This window comes from Notechis scutatus, chromosome 4 (genome assembly GCF_049901735.1).
Source record: "Notechis scutatus isolate UNSWTSFEM ecotype Mainland chromosome 4, rNotScu1.2, whole genome shotgun sequence".
NCBI classification, from domain to species: Eukaryota; Metazoa; Chordata; class Lepidosauria; order Squamata; family Elapidae; genus Notechis; species Notechis scutatus.
The window spans coordinates 7,254,949-7,281,201 of NC_142012.1; the positions used below are offsets into that span (position 1 = coordinate 7,254,949).

The window sequence follows — 26,253 nt, forward strand, 5'->3', positions numbered from 1 at the left end:
GCTCTCAGTGTACATAAAAGAAAAGATACATTTGTCAAGAATCATAAGGTGCAACACTTAATAATACTCATGGGGTACAAATAAGCAATGAAATCATACCAGGAAACAGTCAATATAAATCTGATACAAGCAACAGAGTCACAGTGGGAGAAGATGGGTGATAGGAACGTTGAGAGGATTGATAGCAATTGTAATAGCAATGCAGACTTTGTAAATAGTTTGACAGTGTTGAGGGAATTATGTCATGAAGCGGCCAGTTGCCCAGCTCTGGCCGGGCTCTGTTTGCCCCTTCTTTCCCTTTCCAAGTGTCCAGCTTCGGCTCCAGTGGGGAAGGGGGCACCTCAATTCTATAGAGCAGAGGTCTCCAACCTTGGCAACTTTAAGACCTGTGGACTTCAACTCCCAGAATTCCTCAGCCAGCAAGGCTGGCTGAGGAATTCTGGGAGTTGAAGTCCACAAGTCTTAAAGTGGCCAAGTTTGGAGACCCTGCTTGAGGCCACAACATGGCTGTCATGCTGGCTGAGGAACTCTGGGAGTTGAAGTCCACAAGTCTTAAAGTGGCCAAGTTTGGAGACCCCTGCTTGAGGCCACAACATGGCTGTCATGCTGGCTGAGGAATTCTGGGAGTTGAAGTCCACAGTTCTTAAAGTTGCCAAGGTTGGAGACCTCTGCGTATAGAGGATGAGGGAAGGGGGGAGAGAACTCTACCACGAATTCTGCAAGGGATTCTCTAGGGCAGGGGTCTCCAACCTTGGCAACAGCACAGCTGGCTGAGGAATTCTGGGAGTTGAAGTCCACAAGTCTTAAAGTGGCCAAGTTTGGAGACCCCTGCTTGAGGCCACAACATGGCTGTCATGCTGGCTGAGGAACTCTGGGAGTTGAAGTCCACAAGTCTTAAAGTAGCCAAGGTTGGAGACCTCTGCGTATAGAGGATGAAAGGAAGGGGGAGAGAACTCTACCACGAATTCTGCAAGGGATTCTCTAGGGCAGGGGTCCCCAACCTTGGCAACAGCACAGCTGGCTGAGGAACTCTGGGAGTTGAAGTCCACAAGTCTTAAAGTAGCCAAGGTTGGAGACCCGCTGCGTCTAAGGCGCCTCTTCCATGCCCCACAGCACGACAGCAAAAGGCTCGACGCAATAGCCGAGACTGGGGGTGTCACCTCCGTCCTCCCAAAAAGACCTTCCCTGGGGACCGGGTGGGGCAGCCTTCAAACTCCCAGCTGACTTGGAAGCCGGGCATAAGTCGCGCCTCGACGGGGCGGAAGCGGCCAAGTCCGGACAGGGCGGGGTGGGGGAGGGTGAAGAGGGCGGTGCGGGGGTTCGAGGCTGGTTTGGGGCTTCCCGCCCCAAGGAAGCAAAGCAGCAGAGCCAGACGGAGCCCCCCACGCCCCCGGCGCTCGCCATTCCGCCATCCTTTCAGCGGGTTTCCGCGCCCCCACCCCTCCCCACCCCTCCACTTCCCTCCTCGGCTGGGCTCGGCTCCATTCAGCCGCCCGCTCGCAGGACGTTCGAATCCCCAGCATGGTAGATTTTAATTAGCCTTTGTACAGATGGCCAATTAACATTCATTACTTTTGCCTTGAGCGATTAATTACGAGTTTGGGGAGGTGGGAGGGGGGGGAGAGAGAGAAAAGAGCCGGAGACCCAGCGGAGGGAGCGGGTGGCGGGGTGGCTTTCCGTGGGATTGAAGCGGGGCCTCTCCTCCCACCCCAGTCCAAGGCTCTTCAAGGGCCGGCGCTGCTCCGCTCCTTCCCCCTGGTAGAAAGCTGCCAAAGCTGGTCGCCGCCTTCTCGGCCTCCCCCCAGGTCCTTCCCACATCCGGAACTGGCAAGGCGCGACGCGCCCGGCGTTTCATCCCCCACTCTAAGCCGGGCCCTACTAAGCCCCGCCCGCGGGCCGTGGGCGCTGTTCGGGGGTGGGGGGGGAGCCGGAATGTAGCTGCTGCCGACCGAAGAGCTGCCTAATATCCCGCGTCGCTGGAAGTCGGCCGCCTCCCCGACATCGCTCCGACCGCGGTGGAGCCCCTCTCTCCTCTCCCCAGCCCGGTTCCTTGCCTTGCCTGCCCCCCCAGCTGCTCTTGCCACAGTATCCGCGCCTCTTGCAGCCCTCGGGACCCCAAGCGCACCTCTCACCCCACGGAAGACGCCCTTCCCTCCGCGCCCCCCGCTCACCCAGGGCTCCTCCCGCCCCAGCCAAAGGCAGGAGAAGGATTGAATCCCCGCTCTTGCGGGCTAAGCGAAGGAGGGCCCCCGCCCATCCTTCCTCCGGCCGGTTCTCGCCCCGAGTTCACCCCCGCGGCCCCCACCCGCCCAAGCATCCCGGGAGCCCCCTTTACTGCCAGAGACCGAAGTTCTCCTGCAGGCTCCGGGAACCCCCAGAATAAAAGGTGCTGGCGGGCAAGACCTGACTTAGAACATAGAATAACAGAGTTGGAAGGGATCTTGGAGGTCATCTAGTCCAACCCCCTGTTCTAGCAGGCGACTCTATTCCAGATATTAGCCTCCACCTAGGATCGAACTGACAGCCTCCAGAGCTCCACCTCTAGGCCACCGCACCTAGCTACTTGGGCCAAAGGCGAACCCCCGAGGCGCCACTCGCCACCACCTCCCGCTCACCGACCGGTATCGCACAGCGCCCGTTGGCGGCGGCTCTTGTCTGGCTTCGGAGCAACTGGTAGCGCTGGCCGTTCTTTGGAGGGAGCCCCGAGAGCGGCGGGTGGAGGTGGGGGGACAATCGGCATGCCAGCCCAGGAATGATCCCGGGGAGGGAAACGAAGGACGGGACAGGCCCTTCTCCTGAGGGGGGGCTCCAGAGCCCTTTCCCCACCCCCCGCCCCGCCGGGTGAGGGTGCAGGTCAGAGCCAGGCTGGGCCGGGCCCCGCCCGGCACCAGAAGCTCCGGCTGCGAGGCCTTCCCCGCGTGGAGCAGGCTGCTACCTGCCGAGCCTGGTGGCAGGATATGGCCCTCGGGCGTCTCCTGCCTTCCAAAAGCGCACTTTCCGGGAAGCAATCTGGAGAGTCTAAATATAAGGAGCAGAAATCTGTTGAGCCTAATCAGGGCTGGGAGGCTGCCATCTCCGCGGCTGCGACGGCGAACGGCACGCAAATTGCAAGAGAGGAAATGAGGCGGCGGCGGCGGCATATGGCCTTGATTGATGGGCCTTTCCTCTCTTCGAAGCCGTGGGGACTTCGGGAGAAATCCACCACAAATCCCATGTTGCACACACAGGGACTTCTAGGCCTCCCTCCCTCTCTCTCTCTCTCACACAGACAAACTCACATTCACACACACAAACATACACACACAGAGACTTAGAGTTGCTTGGACTTCATCTCTCCCGCCCATCAAAAATCCAAGGCAAAGCATCACAAGGACCACCTCCTTCTCCTTCTCCTTCTCCCTGACTCCATCTCCCTTTCTTCTCCTTCTCCTTCTCCTTCTCCTCTTTCTCCCTGACTCCATCTCCCTTCCTCCTTCACCTTCTCCTTCTCCTCTTTCTCCCTGACTCCATCTCCCTTCCTCCTTCACCTTCTCCTTCTCCTCTTTCTCCCTGACTCCATCTCCCTTCCTTCTCCTTCTCCTTCTCCTTCTCCTCCTCTTTCTCCCTCTCCATCTCCCTTCCTTCTCCTTCTCCTTCCCCTCCTCTTTCTCCCTGACTCCATCTCCCTTCCTTCTCCTTCTCCTTCTCCTCCTTCTCCTCTTTCTCCCTGACTCCATCTCCCTTCCTTCTCCTTCTCCTTTTCCTCCTTCTCCTCTTTCTCCCTGACTCCATCTCCCTTCCTTCTCCTTCTCCTCCTCTTTCTCCTTCTCCTCCTCTTTCTCCCTGACTCCATCTCCCTCCCTTCTCCTTCTCCTTCTCCTTCTCCTCCTTCTCCTCTTTCTCCCTGACTCCATCTCCCTTCTTTCTCCTTCTCCTTCTCCTTCTCCTCCTTCTCCCTGACTCCATCTCCTTCCTTCTCCTTCTCCTCCTTCTCCTCCTCTTTCACTCTGACTCCATCTCCCTTCCTTCTCCTTCTCCTTCTCCTCCTCTTTCTCCCTGACTCCATCTCCCTTCCTTCTCCTTCTCCTTCTCCTCCTCTTTCTCCCTGACTCCATCTCCCTTCCTTCTCCTTCTCCTTCTCCTCCTCCTCCTTCTCCTCTTTCTCCCTGACTCCATCTCCCTTCCTTCTCCTTCTCCTTCTCCTCCTTCTCCTCTTTCTCCCTGACTCCATCTCCCTTCCTTCTCCTTCTCCTCCTCTTTCTCCCTGACTCCATCTCCCTTCCTTCTCCTTCTCCTTCTCCTCCTTCTCCTCTTTCTCCCTGACTCCATCTCTTCCTTCCTTCTCCTTCTCCTCCTCTTTCTCCCTGACTCCATCTCCCTTCCTTCTCCTTCTCCTTCTCCTCCTTCTCCTTCGCTTTCTCCTCCTCTTTCTCCCTGACTCCATCTCCCTTCCTTCTCCTTCTCCTTCTTCTCCTTCTTCTCCTCTTTCTCCCTGACTCCATCTCCCTTCCTTCTCCTTCTCCTTCTCCTCCTCTTTCTCCCTGACTCCATCTCCCTTCCTTCTCCTTCTCCTTCTCCTTCTCCTCCTCCTTTCTCCCTGACTCCATCTCCCTTCCTTCTCCTTCTCCTCCTTCTCCTTCTCCTTCTTCTCCTCCTCTTTCTCCCTGACTCCATCTCCCTTCCTTCTCCTTCTCCTCTTTCTCCCTGACTCCATCTCCCTTCCTTTTCCTTCTCCTTCTCCTCCCTCTCCTTCTCCTTCTCCTCCTCTTTCTCCCTGACTCCATCTCCCTTCCTTCTCCTTCTCCTCCTCTTTCTCCCTGACTCCATCTCCCTTCCTTCTCCTTCTCCTTCTCTTTCTCCCTGACTCCATCTCCCTTCCTTCTCCTTCTCCTTCTCTTTCTCCCTGACTCCATCTCCCTTCCTTCTCCTTCTCCTTCTCCTTCTACTCCTCTTTCTCCCTGACTCCATCTCCCTTCCTTCTCCTTCTCCTTCTCCTTCTCTTTCTCCCTGACTCCATCTCCCTTCCTTCTCCTTCTCTTTCTCCCTGACTCCATCTCCCTTCCTTCGCCTTCTCCTTCTCTTTCTCCCTGACTCCATCTCCCTTCCTTCTCCTTCTCCTTCTCCTTCTCCTCCTCTTTCTCCCTGACTCCATCTCCTTCCTTCGCCTTCTCCTTCTCCTTCTCCTCCTCTTTCTCCCTGACTCCATCTCCCTTCCTTCTCCTTCTCCTTCTCCTCCTTCTCCTCTTTCTCCCTGACTCCATCTCCCTTCCTTCTCCTTCTTCTTTTCCTTCTCCTCTTTTCTCCCTCTCCCTCTCCCTTCCTTCTCCTCTTTCTCCGACTCCATCTCCCTCCTTCTCCTTCTCCTTCTCCTCTTTCTCCCTCTCCATCTCCCTTCCTTCTCCTTCTCCTCCTCCTTTCTCCCTGACTCTCTCTCCTTTTCTTCTTCTCTTTCTCCTCTTCCTCCAACTCTTTTTGTTTCCCCTTCCCTCTTCCTTCCCCTTCTCCTCCTTCTCATCGTCTTTCTCCCTGACTCCATCTCCCTTCCTTCTCCTTCTCTTTCTCCTCTTCTCCTGATTCCATCTCCCTTCCTTCTCCTTCTCCTCCTCTTTTTCCCTGACTCTATCTCCCTTCCTTCTCCTCCTTCTCCTCTTTCTCCCTGACTCTATCTCTTTTCCTTCTCCTTCTCCTCCTCTTTCTCCCTGACTCCATCTCCCTTCCTTCTCCTTCTCTTTCTCCTCCTCTTCTCCCTGATTCCATCTCCCTACCTTCTCCTCCTCTTTCTCCCTGACTTCATCTCCCTTCCTTCTCCTTCTCCTTCGGAGTCCACCCACCTTTATCTCAGCTGACCTCTTGATGACATCATCAGCACACAAATGCCATTTTCCTGGGAACAACCTGGAAGGGAACAACCCCTTCTGGTTTACCGGAAGCTTCTTTCACCTCCTCGGAGGTGTCTGCAGAGGGCGGGTCAAAAAAAAGTCAAGAATCGGGGCTGTGAGGGTGCAGCCAAAGCTCCCTCCCCACTTCCGCAGTGATAGGCATGAAAATGGGGCCTAGCTTTGATGAGGCCTCTGAGGCCATCCTTTTCTACTTCCTGTTAATCCACAGCCTGGGATTTCCTCGTGGTCTCCCATCCACACCCACAATGCTTCAATTCCCCCTTCCTGCCTTTGCTGCCTGGCTGGGATTGGGTTTTGCTGCTGAGCCTATTTTGATTTTTCTGGCCCTCCCGTTTTTTTCCCACCAAGCCCGGAAGGGCTGTTGGGTGGCTATCGCATCCACGCAACCCGTCAGAAACACTCGGAATAGACAGTCCCCTCCTCCAAAGAGATTGGACATTCGGGGTTCCATCTGCATGGACTGGCTGGGGTTTCTGGGGCTCTTCTAATGATGTTGTGGGGGGCAAGAAAAGCCCCACTCGGGTGTAAACTATCATGGAACACAGCGGCAAGAAGATAGATTTCCTTTGCTGGCCCTTGAATTGTTCCCCTCTTTAAACATTCTTCATGTTTAATTACTTTTTTGGAGGGGAGAATGGTTTTTCCTTTCCTTGAGCACTGAATTAGAAAAGTGAAAACTTTTAAAACTTTTGCAAGATGCTAGAATTAGAGGAGGATTTGGTTTGCCTAATCGGGAGTTGTACCACCAAGCTGCAAACTTGATGTGGGTCAAGGAATGGATAACACTAAAAAAATACTAGATTGTTGACATTAGAAGGGCATGATTTGTTGTCGGGGTGGCACACTTTTTTATGGTATAAGGGAACTAAAATACAGGGATATTTTAGAAGACATCATATACGGGAGTCTCTGTGGTTAAACTGGGAGAAGATTAAAAGACAATGTTATTTGAAAATTCCAGTCTGGTTATCGACTATTGAAGCATTTTCCTATCCTATAATATACAAGAAGGAACAAACAGTTAGATACGGGGAAATATTGAATGAAAAGGGTGAACTTAAATCTATGCAAAAATTAGAGGAAGAGAAGCCTCTTTCAGATGGACCTTTGGGAGCAGCTGAGGACAAGCCCACCTCCCCCTGCAGTCTGGGTGGGGCCAGGATGGGTTCCTTGGGCACCTGGAAGGTAGATGTGGGTTGGGCAGAAATTCTATTCTATTCTACATAGAGTTCTGTTTTGTTTATCTGGTTTAGGATTTACCGTGTTGTGTGAACCCAGAAAATGAATTGGATGGATGAATGCGTGGACGGAGGATACAATGATAAAATCATGTTTCATGTAGGAAAAAGGTTATACAAGTAAAGAAAAATTAAAAAGAGAAACTATGCAGTTTTTTTTTTTAAAAAAACATACATTTTACCAGTATATGTGTTAAGGACATTTCTAAACTTAAAAGTGAAATCAAGAATTTTAAACATGTACATTCAATTATTTCCATTAAAAATAGATGGAGGTTACTACTTCACTGATATTACTAAAAATGGAAGCCAAATATAAATAAAACAGTTTTAATTAAACCTCTTGGCTGCTGTATTATTCATCCAGGGCTGTTTCCACACTTTCAAATGCCACCGATTCAAATGAAGACTTTGGACTTTATGTTTTTTTTCCAGTGTTTTGGTAGAACAAATCTGTCAACCGTCAACAAAAATTAATCTGATTCATTGAAGGCATTTAAGAGGCTTGGCATCCTCTGTAAATTATATCTATACAGTTTTTGATGACTTCTCAGTATGCATTTAAAGGGAATTTTACACCCTCAGAAATTCCAGGCTGATTCCCAGTTAAAATCTGAAGGTTTTTGTGTGTTTTTTTTTTAAAGAAGCTTTCAAAAGTGACAGGACATTTTTAAGTAATTTTGAAGAGGTACCTTGAATTTTAAATTAAGTGGATTTTTGTATTGATCTGCTCGTGTTCTTGATTGGCGCCATCACCGAAGCAGCCAAATGGACAGGGTGCCTTCCATAGCCCAGGGCCAGGCAAGAGCCTCTTTCTTCCTTCAACTCCTTGAATTGCTGCCAAATTTCAAAGCTTTTGTTAGTTATCTTCAGGAATTGGCGAGTGGGGCAGATCCTGAACCTGTGGCCCCCCTGGAATATCCCTGGCCTAATCAAAGGCGCCATTCTCTTGTGTGGCAGGGGAGGGGGGGCTGTTTTACCAAGTCTTTTGCCTTGTGCATGTTGGTGTGTGAGAGAGAGGGATGGGGAGAAGAGAAGAGGGAGGGGAGGGGAGAAGAAGAGGGAGGAAGAGGGAGGGGAGGAGAGGCGAGGAGTGAGGAGAGGGAGGGGAGAGGAAGAAGAAAGAGGAAGAGGGAGGAAGAGAGGGGAAGGAGGAAGAGAGAGGAGAGGAAGAAGAGAGGAAGAGGAAGACAGAGAGGAGAGGAAGAAGTGAGACAGAGGGAGGGGAGAGGAAAGGAGAGAAAAGGCCCCTGCAGTAAAAAAAAAAGAAAAGAAAAGGGAGTGTAAACTTGCTCACTTCCTCCCTTGCCTGCTTTCTCTGGACTTCTGGCTAAGGGCAAAAATCTCCAGTTGACCATTTTGGATCCACTCCCAATGCCCGCAAAAGGGGTCATTTCAGACAGAGAGAGAGTGACACAGAGATAGAGAGAGGGGAGGGAGGGAGAGAGGGAGGGAGGGGAGGGGAGAGAGAGAGAGAGAGAGAGAGAGAGAGAGAGAGAGAGAGAGAGAGAGAGCACCAAACCCAAAGACCCAAATGACCAAGGTGCCCTTGGATCATAGGGATTTTTTCCCTTAGGAAAAGCAGGAGCTGCCTATCCAGGCTGAATACCTGGGGAAATTCACCTGTTCCTTGTCTTTTCCCACCCACCACCCACCCCCGCCAGTAAATGGGACCCTCCCCCCTTCTCCAGTTATGCAAGAACTTCAGACCTGGACGCTCTGCCACCTCCCCGCTTTTCCTGCTCGGACCAGCCGTGGGCGAAAGCGCTGGTTGGCATCCATCGCAGCAACCGGGAAGTGGGGGGGGCGACAGGAGAGGGCGGTTCACCGCTGCCTGGGCGAATCAGGGGGTGGGAGTGGGGCCACCCGGCCCGTTGCCGGCCGTTTCTCTTCCCAGCCAGAAAGGGCGTCCTGGGCACTGGTGAGACTCCAGCCTCCGTGTGCTGAGTTGCTCCGTCAGGGCGACGAGACCACGGCACCGCCAGACACCCGGACTGCACTTGGTTCCTAAGTCAGGTGGAGTTGGGGGAATCCCAAAGATCCGGGGATTCCATTGGCTGGCTCTTCCGATCCTGCCAGCTGCTAGGAAGCCGCTTCCCGTCCCGCCCAGGCCTCCCCCACCCCCCGGGGGGACCCAGCGGGTCTTCTGAATGGCCTGAAGCAAAGGTCGCCGTCTACATATCCTCACACACCCCCTCCGCCCCCTTCGTTCAAGGGCGTGAAGGCCCCGGCCTCTTTCTCCGTGTCAGGGCAGCGAGAAGCGGCCGCCCCTTGGCCGCCAGCCGCCCCTTGGCCAAAAACGGTTAGGCCCGTCCCGGCCTTCAGAATCGAATCCCCAACGTTTCGGGGACACACACCCCCGAGACAGGAGCGCCCTGCCTGCCCAGCGCCCTCCACCTTCGCCCTGGCGAGGGAGAAAGCGCCCACCCGACCACGCGAGCCGGGTCTCGCCGAAGTCCGAGGACTCGCACTGCCCAGCCGCTGCTGCGGCGCTCTCTTCCTCCCGCCTTGCTTCGGCTGTGCCCGCCTCGACGGGGAGTGGGTCCATGGGGGGGCAGCTGAAAGGCCGGGGAGCCCGAAGGCGGAGAGCGAACGACCCTGCGTGGGGCCGAGGCTGTCACGGGTGGGAGGGGGCAGAGCCCGCTCCGGCCAGCCTCCGTCACCAAAGCCCCCACCAGCTCCAGCTCCCGGCTCAACCGAGACGCGTCCAGGGCTCTTCCCACGCGCGGAAAGGGAGCGTGAAGGCCGCCCGGGAGGAAAGCATGGGGAGCAGCCGCCGGGCCCTCCAAGTTGTTATTCGGTCTCGGCGATCGCTGGGCCGCTTCACGGCGACGCTGCGGGTTTCCCTTCGTCGCGAGAGCAGTTCACAAGCGCGGAGGCGCCTCCTTTTGCTCCCCTGCTGGAAATGAGGAGGCCGACGGGAGCTGAGCTCTTCGGGAAACGGGCAAGGTCGAAGGGCAGCTGGGTCGCCGGAGGTGTCTCCGGAACGGGCCTTTTCTGTGGGGCCGCCTAAAACCGTCCGGGCTCTGGAGTCGACTCCTACGCAGCGAGAGGCTGGAACCTCACCCCGGAATGCAAAGGGAAACGGAGCTCGTTTTGAAGAGGAAGAAAGCGGCGCGTCTCCGGCCAAGGGAGCCGAGAGGAGGACGCGGCGCTCGTGAACTCGATCCCGGCCTCAGTGCGCCCAAAGAGAGCGGCGTTGGCGCGGAAACGGTTCCCGTGAAACATACCGACGTCCTGAAAAAAAACACAGTTCCTATTATACGTTCTGTCTCCCTACGTGTGTGCCTGCGCCCTATTTCTATTAGCAGAGAACCTGAGATCCGTAGGGTGGGAGGAGATCTCGGAGCCCTTCTAGTCCACCCACCCACCCAGCCAGCGGAGGGACCCTCAGACCCTCCCAGACAAAGGGCAGCCCAGTCACCGCTGAAAACCTCCAGCGTCGCCGGATGACTGCGTTGTTTTCCTTCCAGGATCTCTCCGGAGGCGGCTTGGCGTGAAATCTTCTCTTCGAGTCAGCAGCCGGTTTCACCGGGACGCCCTCGGAGCAGCCGGCAGCGCCTTTCCCGCTAAGGCGGGCGCACGAGGGGTTGCAATCCGCTGTTAGCCGGGAAACGCCAGAAGCCGCTTCCGTTCGCACCCCTTTGTCTCCCCGACTCTTTCGGCTCCTGGAGGCCGTGCCTAGTCCCGGCCGCCCGGAAAACCGGAGCCAGCTGCCTCTTCGTCTCTCCCCGGCGGCCTTCAGAGGCGACCGAGGCGGCCCCCGGTAGAATAAACGAGCCCCCCCTTGCTTGGATTCCGGTTCGGACGTTCCGGTTGGGCTTCTCCTCCACTTACCCGGGCCGCAGCAGGAGACCCAACCCCGCTGGAGAGGCTGCTTGGAAAGGGCGCTGCCCGAGAGAAAAAAGAACCCGACCTCGGCGGAGAAAGCGGCCTTTCCGCGCAGGGGACCGTCCGGAAAGGGACGCGAAGGCCTCGCAGAAGGGAAAAAAAAAAACCTCCGGCCGCGGGGGCTGCAGAACTGCCCCCCCGGATTACTTCCGTCGGGATGGGGGTAGGGGGGGAAGAACAGCTCCGGCCTGCCCGGAGAGGCTCTTGCAATGCCCGCGCTCGGGCAAAATGCGCCTTGGGTTACGTAGCCGGCGCGGCCAGAACGGCCTAGGCAGGCTCAGTGGGGCTCAGCCTTAATCCTGGTGGCGGGAGCTGATTGTGGGAACTCGGCCTCCGGGCTTCTCTGCGACTCCGTGTTTTGCGGAACGGGAGTCCTTCGCCGAGGTCCCACAACGCGCTGCTTCCTCCCACCACCCTCGGAGGCCAGGGAGGAAGGAGCGGAGCACGACCGGCCCTCTGGCAGACAGGAATCGGGGCCCTTCCAGGCTCCGCAGGTGATGGGAAGGAACTGACAAAGGCCACGACGGGAGCCTCCCCGGTAGCGATGGCCGGGGCTACTTACCGTGCGACAGGTGGGGCCAGCCAGCTATCCTGCGCCCCAAACTCCTTTCAACGCTCTGATCGCGCCGGGTGGGTCCTCGCCTTTCCTCCGGAGCCAGCAAGAGAGCTCCAGCCGCCCTTCTCAGCAGCAACGAAGGGCGGGGGGTGGGGATCCCGGGAACCGAGCCAGACCTCAGGCGGCCTGGCCAAGAGGAAGCCCTCGACCGTCTCGCTTCTCTCCCGGGCCCCAGGTAGAGTGGCCGCCGCAGTGGAGTTGGCTAGAGGGATGCGGACGGGCCTTCGAGTCCCGCGAGGCGCCGTCTGGGATTGGAAGGTCTTCGGATACGGACCGAGGCGACCGTTGCACCCGGCGAGTGGGACTCCTCGGCCTACCGTTCTCTCCCGCAGCGCCTCGGCGAATCCCGGAGGGCGCCTTCTTCGTTGCCTTCGGCTTTGCTCCCGACCCACAGTGCTGCTCCAACCCCTCGAGAAAAGGAGCGAGAGCCGACGGGGGTGGGTGGGGGAGTCCGTCGGGGCTTAGAGAAGACGTCCTGGAGGCCTCAAGGCCGCTGGAGCCGCCCGAGGGTTTTCGGCCTCGGGAGTCGCCGTTCTCCTGGACAAGGCGGCGACCGGGCCTGCCTTCGGCCAGCTCGGCCTGGCCCGGGGGACTCGGGATCCGGGCGCTGCGAGAAGCCCCGGCGGGCAGCCGATCCCTCCCTCTGGCTCGCCCGCTCGCTCGCTCGCTCTCTCCGCCTGCCTTCCTTCTGGCAAGCGAGAGGGCGGGGCAGCGGGGGCGGATCCGGAGCTGAGCGCAGCCTCCCGGGCGCTCCAGTCCGCCTTTTGGCGGCGACCCCGCTGCCTCCTCCCCCTTCGCCTCCCTCCCTCCGCCATTCCCACGTGCCCTCCCCAACCCCGGGGCAGGTGAACCTGGCCAATCAGAGGGGCGGGCCGCAGGTACCCGGCTTATCTGGACGACTAGCCAAGGAGCGCGCCCACTGCGCACCGGGTGGATGGGGTGGGAGGCGGGCGCGCGGGTGAACCACGGGTGGGAGTGCAGCTGCCACCATCCCACAGCCGCCTGGCGCCGCCGCGCCCTGCCCGGTCCAGCGCGCCTGGAACTGCTGCCGGTTCGGGCCGGTTGCGAGCCGAGCCCGACGTGGCTCCCTGGTGTTCCCGCGCCCGGGTCCGCCTGAGCGCCGCCCTCGCCCGGCCCTGAGCCATGTTCCAGCCCGCGGCGGCGGCGGCCAAGCGCTGCTTCACCATCGAGTCCCTTGTGGGCAAGGACAATAGCCACCCGCTGGCAGAGGATTCTCTCCGTCCCGCCGCCGCCGCCGCCGCTGCCGCCGCCGCCCTCGGATACCCGGCCAGCGCCGCCGTCGAGGCCTTCGCCCACGGCTTCCAGGGCTCGGCTGCCGCCGGGCGTTCGCTCTACGGCGGCCCGGAGCTGCTCTTCCCGGAGGCCGTGAGCCACCCACCTGCCCTGGCCGTCCACCCGCCGCAGCTGGCCTCTTCGCACCTGCCCCCCTCGCCGCACCCCTTCTTCGGCCCGCAGTCGCGCGATCCGCTCAACTTCTACCCCTGGGTGCTGCGGAACCGTTTCTTCGGGCACCGCTTCCAAGGTAAGCAAGGCGCGGCCGCCTCCGGGGAGCCCAGGGCACGCGGTCGAGGCCTCTCGGGCTTTTGAGCTTCCAAGCAGCGCCTGGCGTGGCCGTCATCGCCCGGCCCGGAGTTGGCGGTGGGTCAAAGCTGTGCCAGGAGGCAGCCGAGCCCGTCCGTCCTGTAGGAAAAGCGAGTCGCGATCCGGGGCCGGTCAAGCGCCGGGAGAAGTTTCCCGCTTGGCCAGAGGCAGCAGCGCCTTTTCCCCCCACCCGGCCAGGGCGCCGAGCGGGACTTTGGTTAAAGGCTGGGCCGGCGTTTCTGACCGCATCAAGGCAGCCGCGGCCTTTGAGCTGGCTCGGCTCAGCCCCATCTCTCCTTTCCGGGCCTGTGAGCGATGGGCACGACCCTCGGGGCCCGCGGGAGGGACGTTGCCATCCAGACCCCCGCCAAGGCGCCCCTGCCCGGGAGTTCTGCAGCCGCGGGAGCAGCCGGTGGGGCTCAGGAGGCAACTGGAGCCGGTCCTGCCCTCCTTCGACCCGAGAAGGCCCCGCGGTTCAGACTTCCCTTCCGCTGAGATGGTTGAGGAGGGAGCGGGGCACGGGGGGAGACTCACTCGGGGAGGTCGCGGCCGTGCAGGGGCGAAGGGGGCGCCCACCCTCCCCGCCGCCTCCTGGGTGGAGCCCCGCAATCCCGCTCCAGCGGGAAAGAACAGCGCTCGGTAAGGAGAGGGACTTCGCCGGCTGCTTCGGCGCCCCGCCAGGGGATCGGTCGGGATCCGAGCAAAACCCGTTCAAATACTCCTCGCGGTGGAGAAAGGCCCTTTTTCTTCCAAGAAGGTTTGAGATTCCTGGAAGTCCCCCCCAGCACAGAAACTCGTTTTATTTTTCCGGTAGCTGGAAGGAGAGATCCGGCGGCCCCGGGGATGCTCCCCTCCATCCCAGCGAAAACCGGCGCCAATCCGTCCATGTTTCAAAGAACGGCGGCCTAAACTCCGCCAGGAAATCTACCGGACTGTCGCCTCCCTTGCTCTTCCTTCCTTCTTTCTCCCCCTCCCTCCCTCCCTTCCTTCCTTCCTTCCTCTTCTCCCTTCCTTCCTTCCTTCCTTCTCTCCCTTCCTTCCTTCCTTCCTTCCCTTCTCTCCCTTCCTTCCTTCTCTCCCTTCTCTCCCTTCCTTCAATCCTTTCTTCCTTCTCCCCCTTCACTCCTTCCTTCTCTCTTCTTTCCTTCCTTCCTTCCTTCTCTCCCTTCCTTCCTTCCTTCCTTCTCTCCCTTCCTTCTCTCTTCTCTCTTCCTTCCTTCCTTCCTTCCTTCCTTCCGAGACCCTCTTGATTGGTTGAAAGGCTCCGCAGGTACAACCCAGGAGAAGAGCGGCTCTCCCGGCCCCGTAGAGGAAGGCCATCCCAGGCACGCAGGACTTTCCGCTAGGAAAGCCTCGTTGGCATCGCCGAACAACAGGCGGTGCGGGGCCTTCATCCCAGCCGCAGCTGGGGCTATTGGTGAAGAAGGTAAAAGGGTTGCAGAGAAACGTAGCCCGGCGACCCCGTCCCCACGACCCCAAAGACCGCGGGAGGCTCCCGTGGGTAAAGAACGAGTCTCGCAGCGCCGGGAAGCCTCTTCGGGCGCGTCCGGCTCCCTCTTCGCGGCCTACCAGGGCAACCGGCGGCGGCGAGCGGAAGCCTCTTCTGCAAGCAGAGCCCGGCACTAGCCCGCCTTCGGGCCCCACATCTGCTGCACGCTCGCTTCCCTCCAGAGCCCCACTTCCCCCAGCCCCCTCGTCGCTGTAGCCAGGGCCGCCTCGGGTTTTCCCGGGAAGCTGCTCGGCCGCGGCCTGAAAAAAGCGCCCCTTCAAGGCCTCGGTTCGTCGGCCAGGAGGGCGGAGCAGGGGAGCTCTCCCCGGACGCGTTCAGGGAAGGGGGCAAAGGTGGCCCGAGGGATGCTCCCCAAATGCCCGGAGTCCCAACAGCCGAGGGGGTGCTGGGCCTGGACGAAGGGAACCTCTGCTTTCCTGCCATCCTCGGTGGCCTTTGGGCTCCGCTCCTTCCCCTTCCCCTTTTCCGTTGTCGTTGCCGCGACCTGCGCCCTGGCCCGGTGTGCGCGACCCTCCTCTCGTGCCCTTCTGGAGGAAACTCCTTCACTCGGCTTCCCGGAGACCCTCCTGCGGGTTCGACCCTCCACTCCAGGACAAGCCAGGCGCTCGGAACAGGCTTGGGGGCAGCTTTCGCCGGCTCGGCCTCCGCCGCGCGCATCGGTTTCTAACCGAAAGAGCGATCTGGCGTGGCCAGCTTTGGCGGGTCCTCGGAGAAGGACGAGTCCTTCCCAGGCGGGAGCCGATCCCGGGAAGTTCCAATTGTCCCTGGGCCAGAAGGGGCCGGAACCGAGCTTCCCTGCAAGTCCTGGGCAGGGCGAGTGGCTACGTTAGGCAGGGGAAGAGAGCGCCGCTCGCCCACAATTGCCAGCTCGCTCCTGCCTTTCGCTTCGTGCTCGGGGAGAGAAAGCGCGTGGGGAGCAAGGCCAGAACCGGCCTTCAAAGGGTGGGGAGCCGAGAGTTGGAGGTCTTTCTTTTCCAAACCGGGCTCTTGAAGCAAGGAAAGGGCCCCTGGGCCGAAGGGCGCTTCGCAGCGCCGAACCCGATCCTTTCCAGGCCTCGCAGGGTCTTTAAGCGGAACGCGCGCAAACCCAAACCAGAGGCCAGGCTTGGGGAACCCGTTCCCCTCCACACCTTGCGGGAGCCCAGCCTGGGGACGGGGGGGGGGGCATAAAGTCAGCCACTCCCTTGCTTGGCGGGTGTGGGGGTGTCACCAGACGCAAGGCCGAGCCACTTGCCAAGGCAGTTTCTCGCCTGGTGACCCCTTGCTTTGTCTTCCTCAAGGTGGATCTGTTGTGGTGTCGTGGGGGGAGTGGGGGCGAAGGGCTCGGTCACGGAAAGGGGAACCTTTCAAACGGAAAGCCCCTCCAACTCTTTCCCTACTGCTCCCGCGCCCTAAAGCGAGGGGAGGACTTGTCCTGGCCGCCAAAGGCAGCCGCAGGTCTGCCTAGTTCAAGACCCCTGGAGGTTTGGTATCCGACCCTCCCTTTCTCACACACACACACACACACACACACACGTTCCCTTCCCACAGCCCTCTCCACGTGTAAATGTTGGCTCCCTCCTGACTGCCACTTCCTTTCACAACATCCTGACAAGGTAGGCCTCCAGTCCTTCCACACGGCTGTCGAACTGCTTTCGGGGAAGAAGACCAGCCTAAAGCTCAGGAGAAACGCTGGGGCCAGGGTCTACCTGGCACCTCGCTTTTAGTGGCCGCCACGGGCCCCGGAAAATTGCAGCAAAGGGGGGGTGGGGGAGGGCGCCTGGTTTCTGATCTAGATCCAACTTTAGGGCGCCCCAGGATTTCCCCCTGAACGTGCACCCCGCCCGATTCCCATCTCCTGCCCCTCCGCCGAAAGGGAAGGAAGGAGCGGAGGGAGGGTTGAAAGGCCGAACTCTCACACCTGGGTGCTGCCTCGCCTTCTGCCCCCTCTCTTGGCCCTTTGGAAGGGGGCACCGACAGCCTATGACCCGCGTCTCGTCTGAACCCTGCCTTTGCCTCCCCCCCAACAAGGGGTGGCGGTTGGAAGGGGATTGGAATGGGGGGGTCGCCCGGGCCCTGAGGGCGGGAGGGGCGTACAGAGGCCCGCGAGCACCCTTGCAAACAGCTTCGTCCGGGGTCGCCGAGAGGTCTGACGGGGTTGATTCTGGGCGGCGGGCCCTGACCGGCTGCTTTCCCTCCGCAGGCGGCGAAGTGTCCCAGGAGAACCTGCTCTTGCACGGGCCCTTCGCCCGGAAGCCGAAGCGCATCCGCACCGCCTTCTCGCCCTCGCAGCTGCTGCGGCTGGAGCGCGCCTTCGAGAAGAACCACTACGTGGTGGGCGCCGAGCGCAAGCAGCTGGCCGGCAGCCTCAGCCTCTCCGAGACCCAGGTGGGCCGCGGCGCGGTGCGGGGGAGAGAGGGGCGGGTCGGCAGCACGGGGCCCTTCAGTGCGAGGCGGCACCGACGAGGTCCAAGGAGTGGAGAGAAATGGGGGCCCGGGAAGGTCCGTTTTCTCCAAAGACTGAAGCTGCGAGGGAGACCGCCGCTCGCGTGCAATCGGCCGCCTCGCGCACCCCCCACCCACCCCCAATCCCACGCAGCCTTCTTTCCTTTTCCATTTGCTGCTGTTGTTTTATGCAGCATTCAGCCTCAACCTCTTGCTTACCGGCTCCTGATAAAGTCACCCTCTAAAAACCTTTGGATCCCCACAACCTCCAGTGAACCAGGATGCCTAAACCATTTATTTATCAGCCATCTATCTAAAGCCTCGCTTTCCTGTACAGTTTTGAAATCATCCATCCAGTTAAGGTCAATTTCGCTTGTGAATTCATAGGTGAGAGCAGGTGGAGAGCAGGATGGTTGATTTAACTGTTTCTGGCCTCAGAAAGGACCCTGCCTCTCTCTTCAAACTTTTCCTGGTTCCTGCCAGACCTCACCAGCAGTGTACAAAACTCTCTAGATCTGAGCACGTTTTATCTAAAACCAAGGTGTGAACTAGAAAAATCCTCCTGAGTATTTTGAGTTGACGCCCTCCTTGCAGATGTGCCGATCAGTTGGGGGGAGGCAGTTTTTCGAGCCCTTGGCGGCGTCACAAGGCAGGAGAAGCGCCCCGTTTGGAGGGAAAAACGTTTCCAATTGGAGCCCATAGATTCCCAGTTACGTTTCCCACAGAGGTGGAGAACAGCTGGCTGTGAACGCGTGTGTATGTGTTCCTGTGTGTGTGCATTGGCTTGGGTGAAGAGGGCTATGCAGGGAGATTCCAGAAACAAAGTAAAAGCGAGGCAACGGTTCGGGATGAAACTGAAGCGAGGGAGCTGTTGACAGGAGTAGCTAGAAACCTGGACGGGACTGTTGCTGAGATGCCAGAAAATGGCAAACAACTGAAAAAATCTTTGGTATGGCTACTGCCGGAGAGGGGAAGAAATCCAGAACAGCAAGTTATAAATATGGTGAGAACATTGAAAAATGGTAAAGCTGCAGGTTTAGACGGTGTGTTTGGAAAGTGCCGGCTGCAACCATAATGGGGTGTTATTAACGGTTCTACGCGCACCGGGGAGGGGAGCAGGACGGAAGGCAAAAGCCAAGGGACGGGGTGGGGGGTTACTAATGTGTCCTGGGGGTGTTTGGAAGAATTCTGCACAAGAGGGAGGAAAGGTGGGGGGGGATTTGCTGTTCAGCGGGTCGCTGGGAAATGCAGGAATGTGAGAAACACAATTTGTGCGAAGCTTTGTGGATTTGAGACCAAAAGCAAATTGAACAGGGCTTCCGTCGTGGGACTGTTTTGCACCACTACGGATCCGAAGGTTGCTGCTGAGTGTGATACGGTGGAAGGAAAGCGGGCGTGTGCGCGGGTAAAAAAGGGAGCTGGCGAAGGGTTCGGTGCCGGGGTGAAAGTGTTCGGTGTCCCCCTTTATTGGTTTAATGTAATTGCAGATAAATGCAGACGAAACTCTTGCGGTGGAATTAAAGAAGCCCTTGGTTGGAACCACGAATTGTGCGCGTATTTCTGCACGCGGATGAGGTGAGCTTGTTGAAGGGCTTGCAGCGAGGAATCAGGAGGTGCAATTCACTACCTGAAAATCTAAGGCGGCTGTTGTTGTTTTTTTGTTTAGCGGGGAAAATGGAGCGAGCGATGGCGGGTTGCGCGAAAACAGCAGCCGGAGGAGGCAGGAGAGGCGGAGTGCGGGCGCCTTGCGGGGATGTTGGCCCAAAAGGGGGAAAGTAGATGGGAGAAATGTTCGGGACGTTCATCGATGCTGGCGGAACCCTCGCGGCTGTTTCGCGGGAGGAGTGAAAAGTTGGGCAAACGGCGGCAGATCGGAGGGTACCCCAAGACCGTATTTGTTCAATATGATCAATCAAATCTGGAAGGGAGGGTTGAGTAGGTCAGCAGAAAGAAACAAGAATAAATACTGAGACATGGGAGGTAAAACAGGAAAGGAATTGGACCCAGGAATTGAATATTATTTTGACTGAAAAGCGAGTGATCTGGGCTAAAGACATTTGCTGACGGTTTGGTCACAGAGAGAAAATAAGTGAAGATCACTCGGAAAACACAGATAGGAAGGCAGAAGCCGACAAGGGGCGAGGAGGAAGGGCGAGGGGCCGGCAGCGCCCAGCCACTCCAGAGGAGAGAGGAAAAATTTGGGGGAGACGGGGCGGGGGACCAAACAGGGGTCGGTCCACTGGAAAGAAGAGGTTTTGCCAGGATAGGAACCCACCGAAGGCTATTTGAGGGCTTCATCTTAGATTAAGCTGTGTTTGCTTTCCTTTCTTGGCATAACTTTCTGCGTCTCACTTTTCCCTACTCGCTTTCTGCCCTCAATCCGCCATACTACTTTCCCTGGAATGGAGCTTCCATGATGGGTACTGGTGTGCATACAGGCAGCTTACACGGGGAAGTGGCTGTAGGATTCGTTTCCTGGATAGCCACGTGTGTATGTGGCGCGGGGCGATGGCAACGCTTGTACGACGGCCCGAGCCCTTATGCAAGCACTGTGACAGGGTGAAATGAACGCTGGCACCAGACCCCCGAATGCCATGGCATGTCCTGCCATCGTTGGGAGGCCAGCAGGGTTTGTCCGGGTGCCCCATTGCTGTGTTTGGTCAACTCCGCAATTGCCTAAGGAGAAGGTGTTGCTTGGGGCGCCTTGAAGAGATGAGGAGGAGCAGGGCCTGAAGGAGGAGTGGCGCCCCGCACAATGGAAGTCAGTGGATACCAGATAAATAAAGGCAGCAGATAAATTTCATAATCAACCACCTGTCCTGTGGAGAGGAACGGACTTGGCCTTTATGAGCTAATCCTGCTTCTCCCTCTCTTTTCTCCCCCTGCTTTGAGAAAAGAATTCCTGCCGTTCTCCCCTTTTTTCTTCATGAGACGGGCGAGGGGCTCTTCCGCGGCCCCTTCACCCAACTCTCATTTTGCCCCCTGTCAAAGAAACCGGCCCATGAGCTGGGAGGAGGTTGGGCCCCCGCGAGCAGCCCTTGGTCTCCTCCAAAGACTTGGGGCGGGGGTTTCAACTGCCTGTCAGAGGGGTCCAGGGTGAGCGGACCTTTCTGGACTCCAGCTGAGGGGTTTCGCTGGAGGCAGCCTCAGGCTCCCCAAAGGAGACTCCTTTGTCCGGAGCCGAATAAACTGCCTCGCTGGGGGCAAAAGCTGGCCGGAGAAGAGCGAAATTTCTTCCCAAAAGTGCTCCTGGTTGAGAGTCCGGCGGTGGGTCCACACGTGTGTGTGTGTGTGTGTGTGTGTGTGTAAGGTGATCCGCATCCCCCTGGCGGTAAGCGCGGCTGGAGTAAGCAGGTGTGTTTTGGGCAAACGGCGTTAAGTAATAAAGGGTTGGGTTTCAAAACAAATGGCTCCCATTGAAAGGTGTTTGAGCTTTTCCTCTGGAGGAAGCGACCCCTTCGGAGGCCGGGGAGGAACACGATCCTCTTGGTCTGGAGGGCGGGGGGCAACACCGAGGAAAGATGGCCTGGAAATCAAAGGATGCAACTCTGTTTGTTTAGGCATTTCTCACGCTCTTTAAAAAAAAAATGCAGGATATTCCTCAATTATCATCCTGGTTCCTACTTGAACATTTATTTTCCGGCGGGGCAAAGATTGGCAGATGTTCTTGGAATGAGGTGGTGGTTAGACTCCAGCCTTATTTCTCAGGTCCAAGGGCTGCAAGAGCTTTGTATGTTGCACATACATAACGCATCCACAACCTTTCTGGAGCTCGGGTGTTTTCCCACTTCCTCCGGCCACTACTTGCACCAACAGCTCACTTTTAGTTCTTATCTGCTTCCTCTCAGAAATTGGTTGGAAACTGGATCGTAGAGTTTCCTTCCCATTTCAATCACACGGTTGGGGGGGAGCAGACTTTTAGGATCAGCCCAAAGAGATTTTAGAGGTCGATGCGATCCTCGGCCTCTGGGTTGCTTATTTTTGATCTCAAAACACCCATCCATCTCTCTCTCTCTCTCTCTCCCTCTCCTTCTCTCTCCCTTTCCCTCTGGGGTGTGTGTGTCTGTGTCTGTGTGTCTGTGCGTATTCTTGTACAGATAAACCCAAAGCATTCTGGAACGCCCGCAACAAAGGCGATATTTGTTTTTGTATTAAAAAATATATATTTTTGTGGGACTTCCTGTTTTTTTTTTTAAAAAAAAATTGCTTTAGGCACAACATTGATATGGTTGTTTTTTTCTTGAATCGAAAACCGTGCAAGAAGAATTAGGATTACTGCGATAACAATGGATTTGCATGTTCAAAGGTAAAAAACTGTGCCCAGGAACGAAGGTCCCAATCCAGGGAATGGCACTGTTCCTGGGCCAGGGAAGAGTCCTTGGAGGGACCCAGGACTACTGCGGGGTACAGCAACCGTGTCAGAGCCCGTTTTAATTTGGGGTTGAGAGCCGTGCACTTTTTATTAATCGCGGGGGGTGGGGGCATGTTTAGACTGATTTGTTGATCTTTTAAAGGAGATTTTATACCAGAAAAATCCTACGATGTCCTCCTTCCCTGCCTCCGTCGGGGAGTAACGTCCCCTCCTTCCTGAAGGAAAACGAGAGGCGTCTTTTTGACCCTTCGATCCTCCCCGACGGTTGGAGAGCGAAAGGAAAGTAAAATGTGAAAACAGAAACGGGCAAATCTGTAGGTTTTATTTGTTTTAAATTTTTTTAAAGGTCATTTAATGGGTACTTAGGAACAGAGCATAACCATTTAAAAACAGAGGTCGTTTATGGTGAAAACAACCAGAAAACAACCTTTTGACCAAGGGCAAGGGGGAAAAAAGACCGATAAAGGAGAATATTTGTAGCTCAGAGTTGACATGAGGGGTTCTTGGTGGGCTCTGAGCTTAACAGATAACAGATCATCAGAGTTGGAAGGGACCCTTATAGGTCATCGAGTCCAACCCCCACCCCACCCAAGCGGAAGACCCTACACCAGGGGTGTCCAACCTTGGCAACTTTAAGACTTGTGGACTTCAACTCCCAGAGTTCCTCAGCCAGCAAAGCTGGCTGAGGAACTCTGGGAGTTGAAGTCCACAAGTCTTAAAATTGCCAAGGTTGGACACCCCTGCCCTACACCATTTCTGACAAATGGCTGTCCAATCTCGTCTTGAAGCTTGCTCGTTTTCTTGACGTTTTCTTGCAATTTCCTGACCCAAACTAGATAACATCATCCTAGTGAAAACAAGGGAGCTCGGAGAGCGCCAAGGAGCCATCAAAAGAAAATCGCTCTTCACTTTTACCTTTTTCTTTGGGGGGGCGGAAGCTCAATTTTTCCCAGTTTGTCCTTTAGCACTATGCCCCAGGGAGTTTTGTGGCTGGGGCTTTGGACATGTCTGGCTTCTCTGGGCAGACTGCTCCGAGTTTGGGAGGGAAGTGGCTTTCACGGGGCTGTCACGGACTACCACTCCCAGCATCCCCCACCTCCAGAGCTCCACCGCCAAGGACACCTCTAGCTCTGCGGCCCAGAGGGGATGCCCTGCTGCCTTTCCACCTTCTTTTCCCTCCTCCTTCGGCAGAGGTTGGCTCACTGTGGTTTATCCAAGAATTTTTGGAGCAGGCTAAGGGGGGTCCCTTATTTCATTGGCATCCCGTTCCCCCCTCCCGAAAACAGTTCGGAGGAGTGAAGAAACTCTGCTGGGGATTAAATAACAGGAATAAAATGGTGTACAGATAGTCCATCATTTACAACCATTCATTTAGTGACTGTTCTAACTTAACAGCAGCAGTGGGGGGGGGGGGGAAGGCGACCCTTGCAGCCTCCCCCATGATCATATGATCAAAATTTGGATTATGATTATTTGGATTATAAATTTGGATTATGATTATTTATGATGGTTGGTCACGTGATTCGCTTTTACGACCTTCTGACAAGCCAAGTCAATGCGGAAGCCAGTTGTTACTAACTTTTAACAACGGAAGCAGAGGTGGTCTTCAGCTGGTTCTGATCGGTTCTGGAGAACCGGTAGCGGAAATTTTGAGTCGTTCAGAGAACCAGCCAATCCCACCTCTGACTGGTCCTGTCAACCCCCATCTCTTCTCTGCCTCCCATTGAGTCCCAGCTGATCGGCTGGGTCTTTCTTTGGTGGCCCTGCACAGGAGAACAGAGCTGGAAAGCAGGTTAGGGAGATGGGGGAGGGAAGTGGGATTTTACAGTATATCCTTCCTCTGCCACGCCCACCAAGCCATGCCCACCAAGGCACACCCACAGAACCGGTCGTAAAAATTGTGAATGGAAGTGATTCACTTTCCAACTGTGGCCAGAAAGGTGGTAAAACAGGGAAAAACTCACTGATCTCGCTTAGAAATTTTGGGGTCCATTTTGGTCATAAGTCAAGGACTACTGCCATTATCACAATTGACTCCTAGCAACCACATCGCTAATCCTGAGGTCTTCCAAGGGCGGCCCCCCCTCTTCCTGCCCCCCCGCCAGTCATCACTGGAACTGAGTCCACCTGCTTTGCTGCTGGTCATCCTCTCCTTCCTTCCTCCTTCCCCCCAGCATCTGAGCCGGAGAGTCAGAGTTTGGTCCAGGGTGGGATTCTACCAGTTCAGACCGGTTCAGGCGAACCCCTTGCTCCAAAGATCAGCTGGCAGTTAACCGGGTCTCTGTGATGAGCGGGTGGGCCCACTCGCCCGCCCCTGCTCTTTCCCGTCCTGCATTTCCCTTTTTTTAAAGAGCACAGCGGATTCACGCAGCAGGGCCGTTTTATTCACAGGGACTGCAGTAGAAGGTAAGCATTAGAGCCACGATGGCGAACCTAGGGCACGCATGCCACAGGTGGCACGCAGAGCCATTTGTGCGGGCATGTGAGCCCCAGCCAAACTTAACTGATTTTCAGCTTGTTTGAGGCCATTTTCGCCCTCACGGAGGCTCGAGGGAAGCCTCTGGAGCCTCGGAAGGGCGAAAAATGGGCCTTCTGGAAATACAGGAAGTGCCAAAATGGGCCCGTTTTCAGGCTCCAGAGGCTCCAGAGGCTTCCCTCGAGCCTCCAGGAAAGCGAAAGCGGCCTCAAATGGGCCGAAAATCAACTAGGAGGTGTGCACATGGGGCTGGGATGTTGTGTGTGCATGCACAGGGGCACGGGGTGCATTGCATTGTGGGTGCTGGCGCACAGAGCCTTCAGCACACCACAACAAAAAGGTTTGCCATCACTGTATTAGAGCTTTTTAAAACACGGAGCGTGCGTGCGATCACCCAACCAGTTTTTACACCGGTAGAATCTCACCCACCCCTGAAGTAGAGTCATTTGAGCCTGGTCATTTGTGCCTCCAGTGAGAATTCTGAGTTCATTAAAGAAAACAATACAGAGTACTTTAATCCTACCAACATTTAAATTATTGATCAGAACAAAAATAATCGGAGTCGAATTTTGTATGTGGAAAGCTTAAACCGCCATTCAGTTTGGTACCTTCCTTGAGGTTGATGCGCTGTTCCATAGGGTTGTGATATGTGTTTGTCGTTCTTTAAATTCCAGAATAGGTTCCAGAACTCTGGCGAGAGACATGCCTGCTGTGGGGAGAATGATCAGTGGGTCAGGCTGGGATGGGTGGTTCTTGGGCTAGGAGGAGCAAGGTCGCTCACGGGAGGGTGCGTCAAAACATCCATCCAGAGATGCTGCAGTTGTGTGGCCGAAATTCCGCTTCCATTTCATGTGTGTTGACCATGTGGGCACCACCAACCTCTTGGATTACTGGATCCCTCCGAGGATGCCTTGAAAATAAACGGCGGATTTGAAACTGAAATGGAAGCAGGAATCCTGACCTGCAAAATCCCTTGTCTTTTATAAACAGTGAGATGCTTAATTGTGTATATCTGTGTTTCCTTGGGCCACTTTCAGCTGTGTCTGAAGGGCAGCTTCCCTGAGAATCGGTCTCGGCTGAAGCCCCCTTCAAGAGGGGGCCTCAGGTCCAGAGTCCCCAAAAGGAAGAGTCCGCTGTAAGAAGGGAAAACCTTCAGTTTGACTCTCATGACATTTCATTGAGCTATACCCGCATCCTGGCGTTTGGGTGGGGAGGCCCCTGTCTGTCTTCCACAGCAGAAATGGTGTGTGCGCAGAGGTCTCCAAACTTGGCAAGTTTAAGACTGGTGGACTTCAACTCCCAGAATTCCTCCTCCAGTCCATGTTAGCTCAGGAATTCTGGGAGTTGAAGCCCACAAGTCTTAAACTTGCCAAGTTTGAGGACCCTTGTGATAGATGATGGATGGATGGATGGATGGATGGATGGATGGATGGATGGATGGATGGATGGATAGATAGATAGATAGATAGGATAGAGATAGATAGACAGACAGATAGATAGACAGATAGATAGACAGACAGACAGGATGACAGATGGATGGATGGATGGATGGACCGACAGACAGACAGACAGACAGACAGACAGACAGACAGACAGACAGACAGAGATAAGATAGATAGATCGATCAGGGGCCTTCAAACTTGACAGCTTTAAGTCTTGTGGACTTCAACTCCCAGAATTCCTCTCCAGTCCATGTTAGCTCAAGAATTCTGGGAGTTGGAGTCCACAAGTCTTAAACTTGCCAAGTTTGAGGACCCCTGGTATAGGGGGGGCCTGCTTGGGGCGGGGGGGGGGGTTGCACTAGATGACCTACAAAGTCCCTTCCAACTGTAAGTAAGCTTTTCTGCATTCAAGGCCTCAGGCGCTTGCATGCCCTTCACGCCTGTTCCGGGCGCCCGTTCTGGCTCTGCCAATGTGCAAACTGAAGCCGGCATGCAGGCAAGAGGCATCTCTGGTTCCCTTGGTGGCTTTGGCCACCTGAGGGCACCAAAGACACTTCCACATGTGACTGGCAAAAGGCCTGCAGGAAAAGGATGTTTGACAGGACACGCCAAATCTCACAGGGCAAGATTTTCCACAGGGGGAGAGTCTGATTAGAGTGGTGGGGATTTGGGAAAGTGCCCCCCTGGTTTTCGGCATGCTTTGGTGCATATCTGTGGGAGGAACCATGCAGCTGCCACAAAAAACCAGGTTGGTTCTTGAGCAGACCAACTGTCGTGAGTCCTCCTGCAGCAGTTCTCATACC

The 26,253-nt window shown here is 56.3% G+C and overlaps 1 protein-coding gene and 1 long non-coding RNA gene across 3 annotated transcripts in view; one reads left to right on the forward strand and one right to left on the reverse strand.

The window, feature by feature from the left end:
- Positions 1-7,211: 7,211 nt before the first annotated feature.
- On the reverse strand, positions 7,212-12,286 carry LOC148130641 (uncharacterized). Its single transcript, XR_015749561.1, has 3 exons — positions 11,571-12,286; positions 7,810-7,954; positions 7,212-7,570 (listed from the first exon to the last, which is right to left on the reverse strand). It is a non-coding gene; the product is annotated as an uncharacterized LOC148130641 (long non-coding RNA).
- Positions 12,287-12,581: 295 nt separating this feature from the next.
- Positions 12,582-26,253, forward strand: part of EMX1 (empty spiracles homeobox 1) — a 17,305-nt gene continuing 3,633 nt past the window's right edge. The window contains exons 1-3 of one of the 2 annotated variants that reach the window (XM_087965855.1): positions 12,582-13,167; positions 16,919-17,103; positions 18,648-18,735. In XM_087965855.1, coding sequence (XP_087821981.1) covers positions 12,768-13,167; positions 16,919-17,103; positions 18,648-18,734 — 672 coding nt within the window. In that variant the 5' untranslated portion in view covers positions 12,582-12,767 and the 3' untranslated portion in view covers position 18,735. The remainder of the gene's footprint in view (positions 13,168-16,918; positions 17,104-18,647; positions 18,736-26,253) is intronic. The other variant, XM_026690938.2, reaches the window with a different exon arrangement.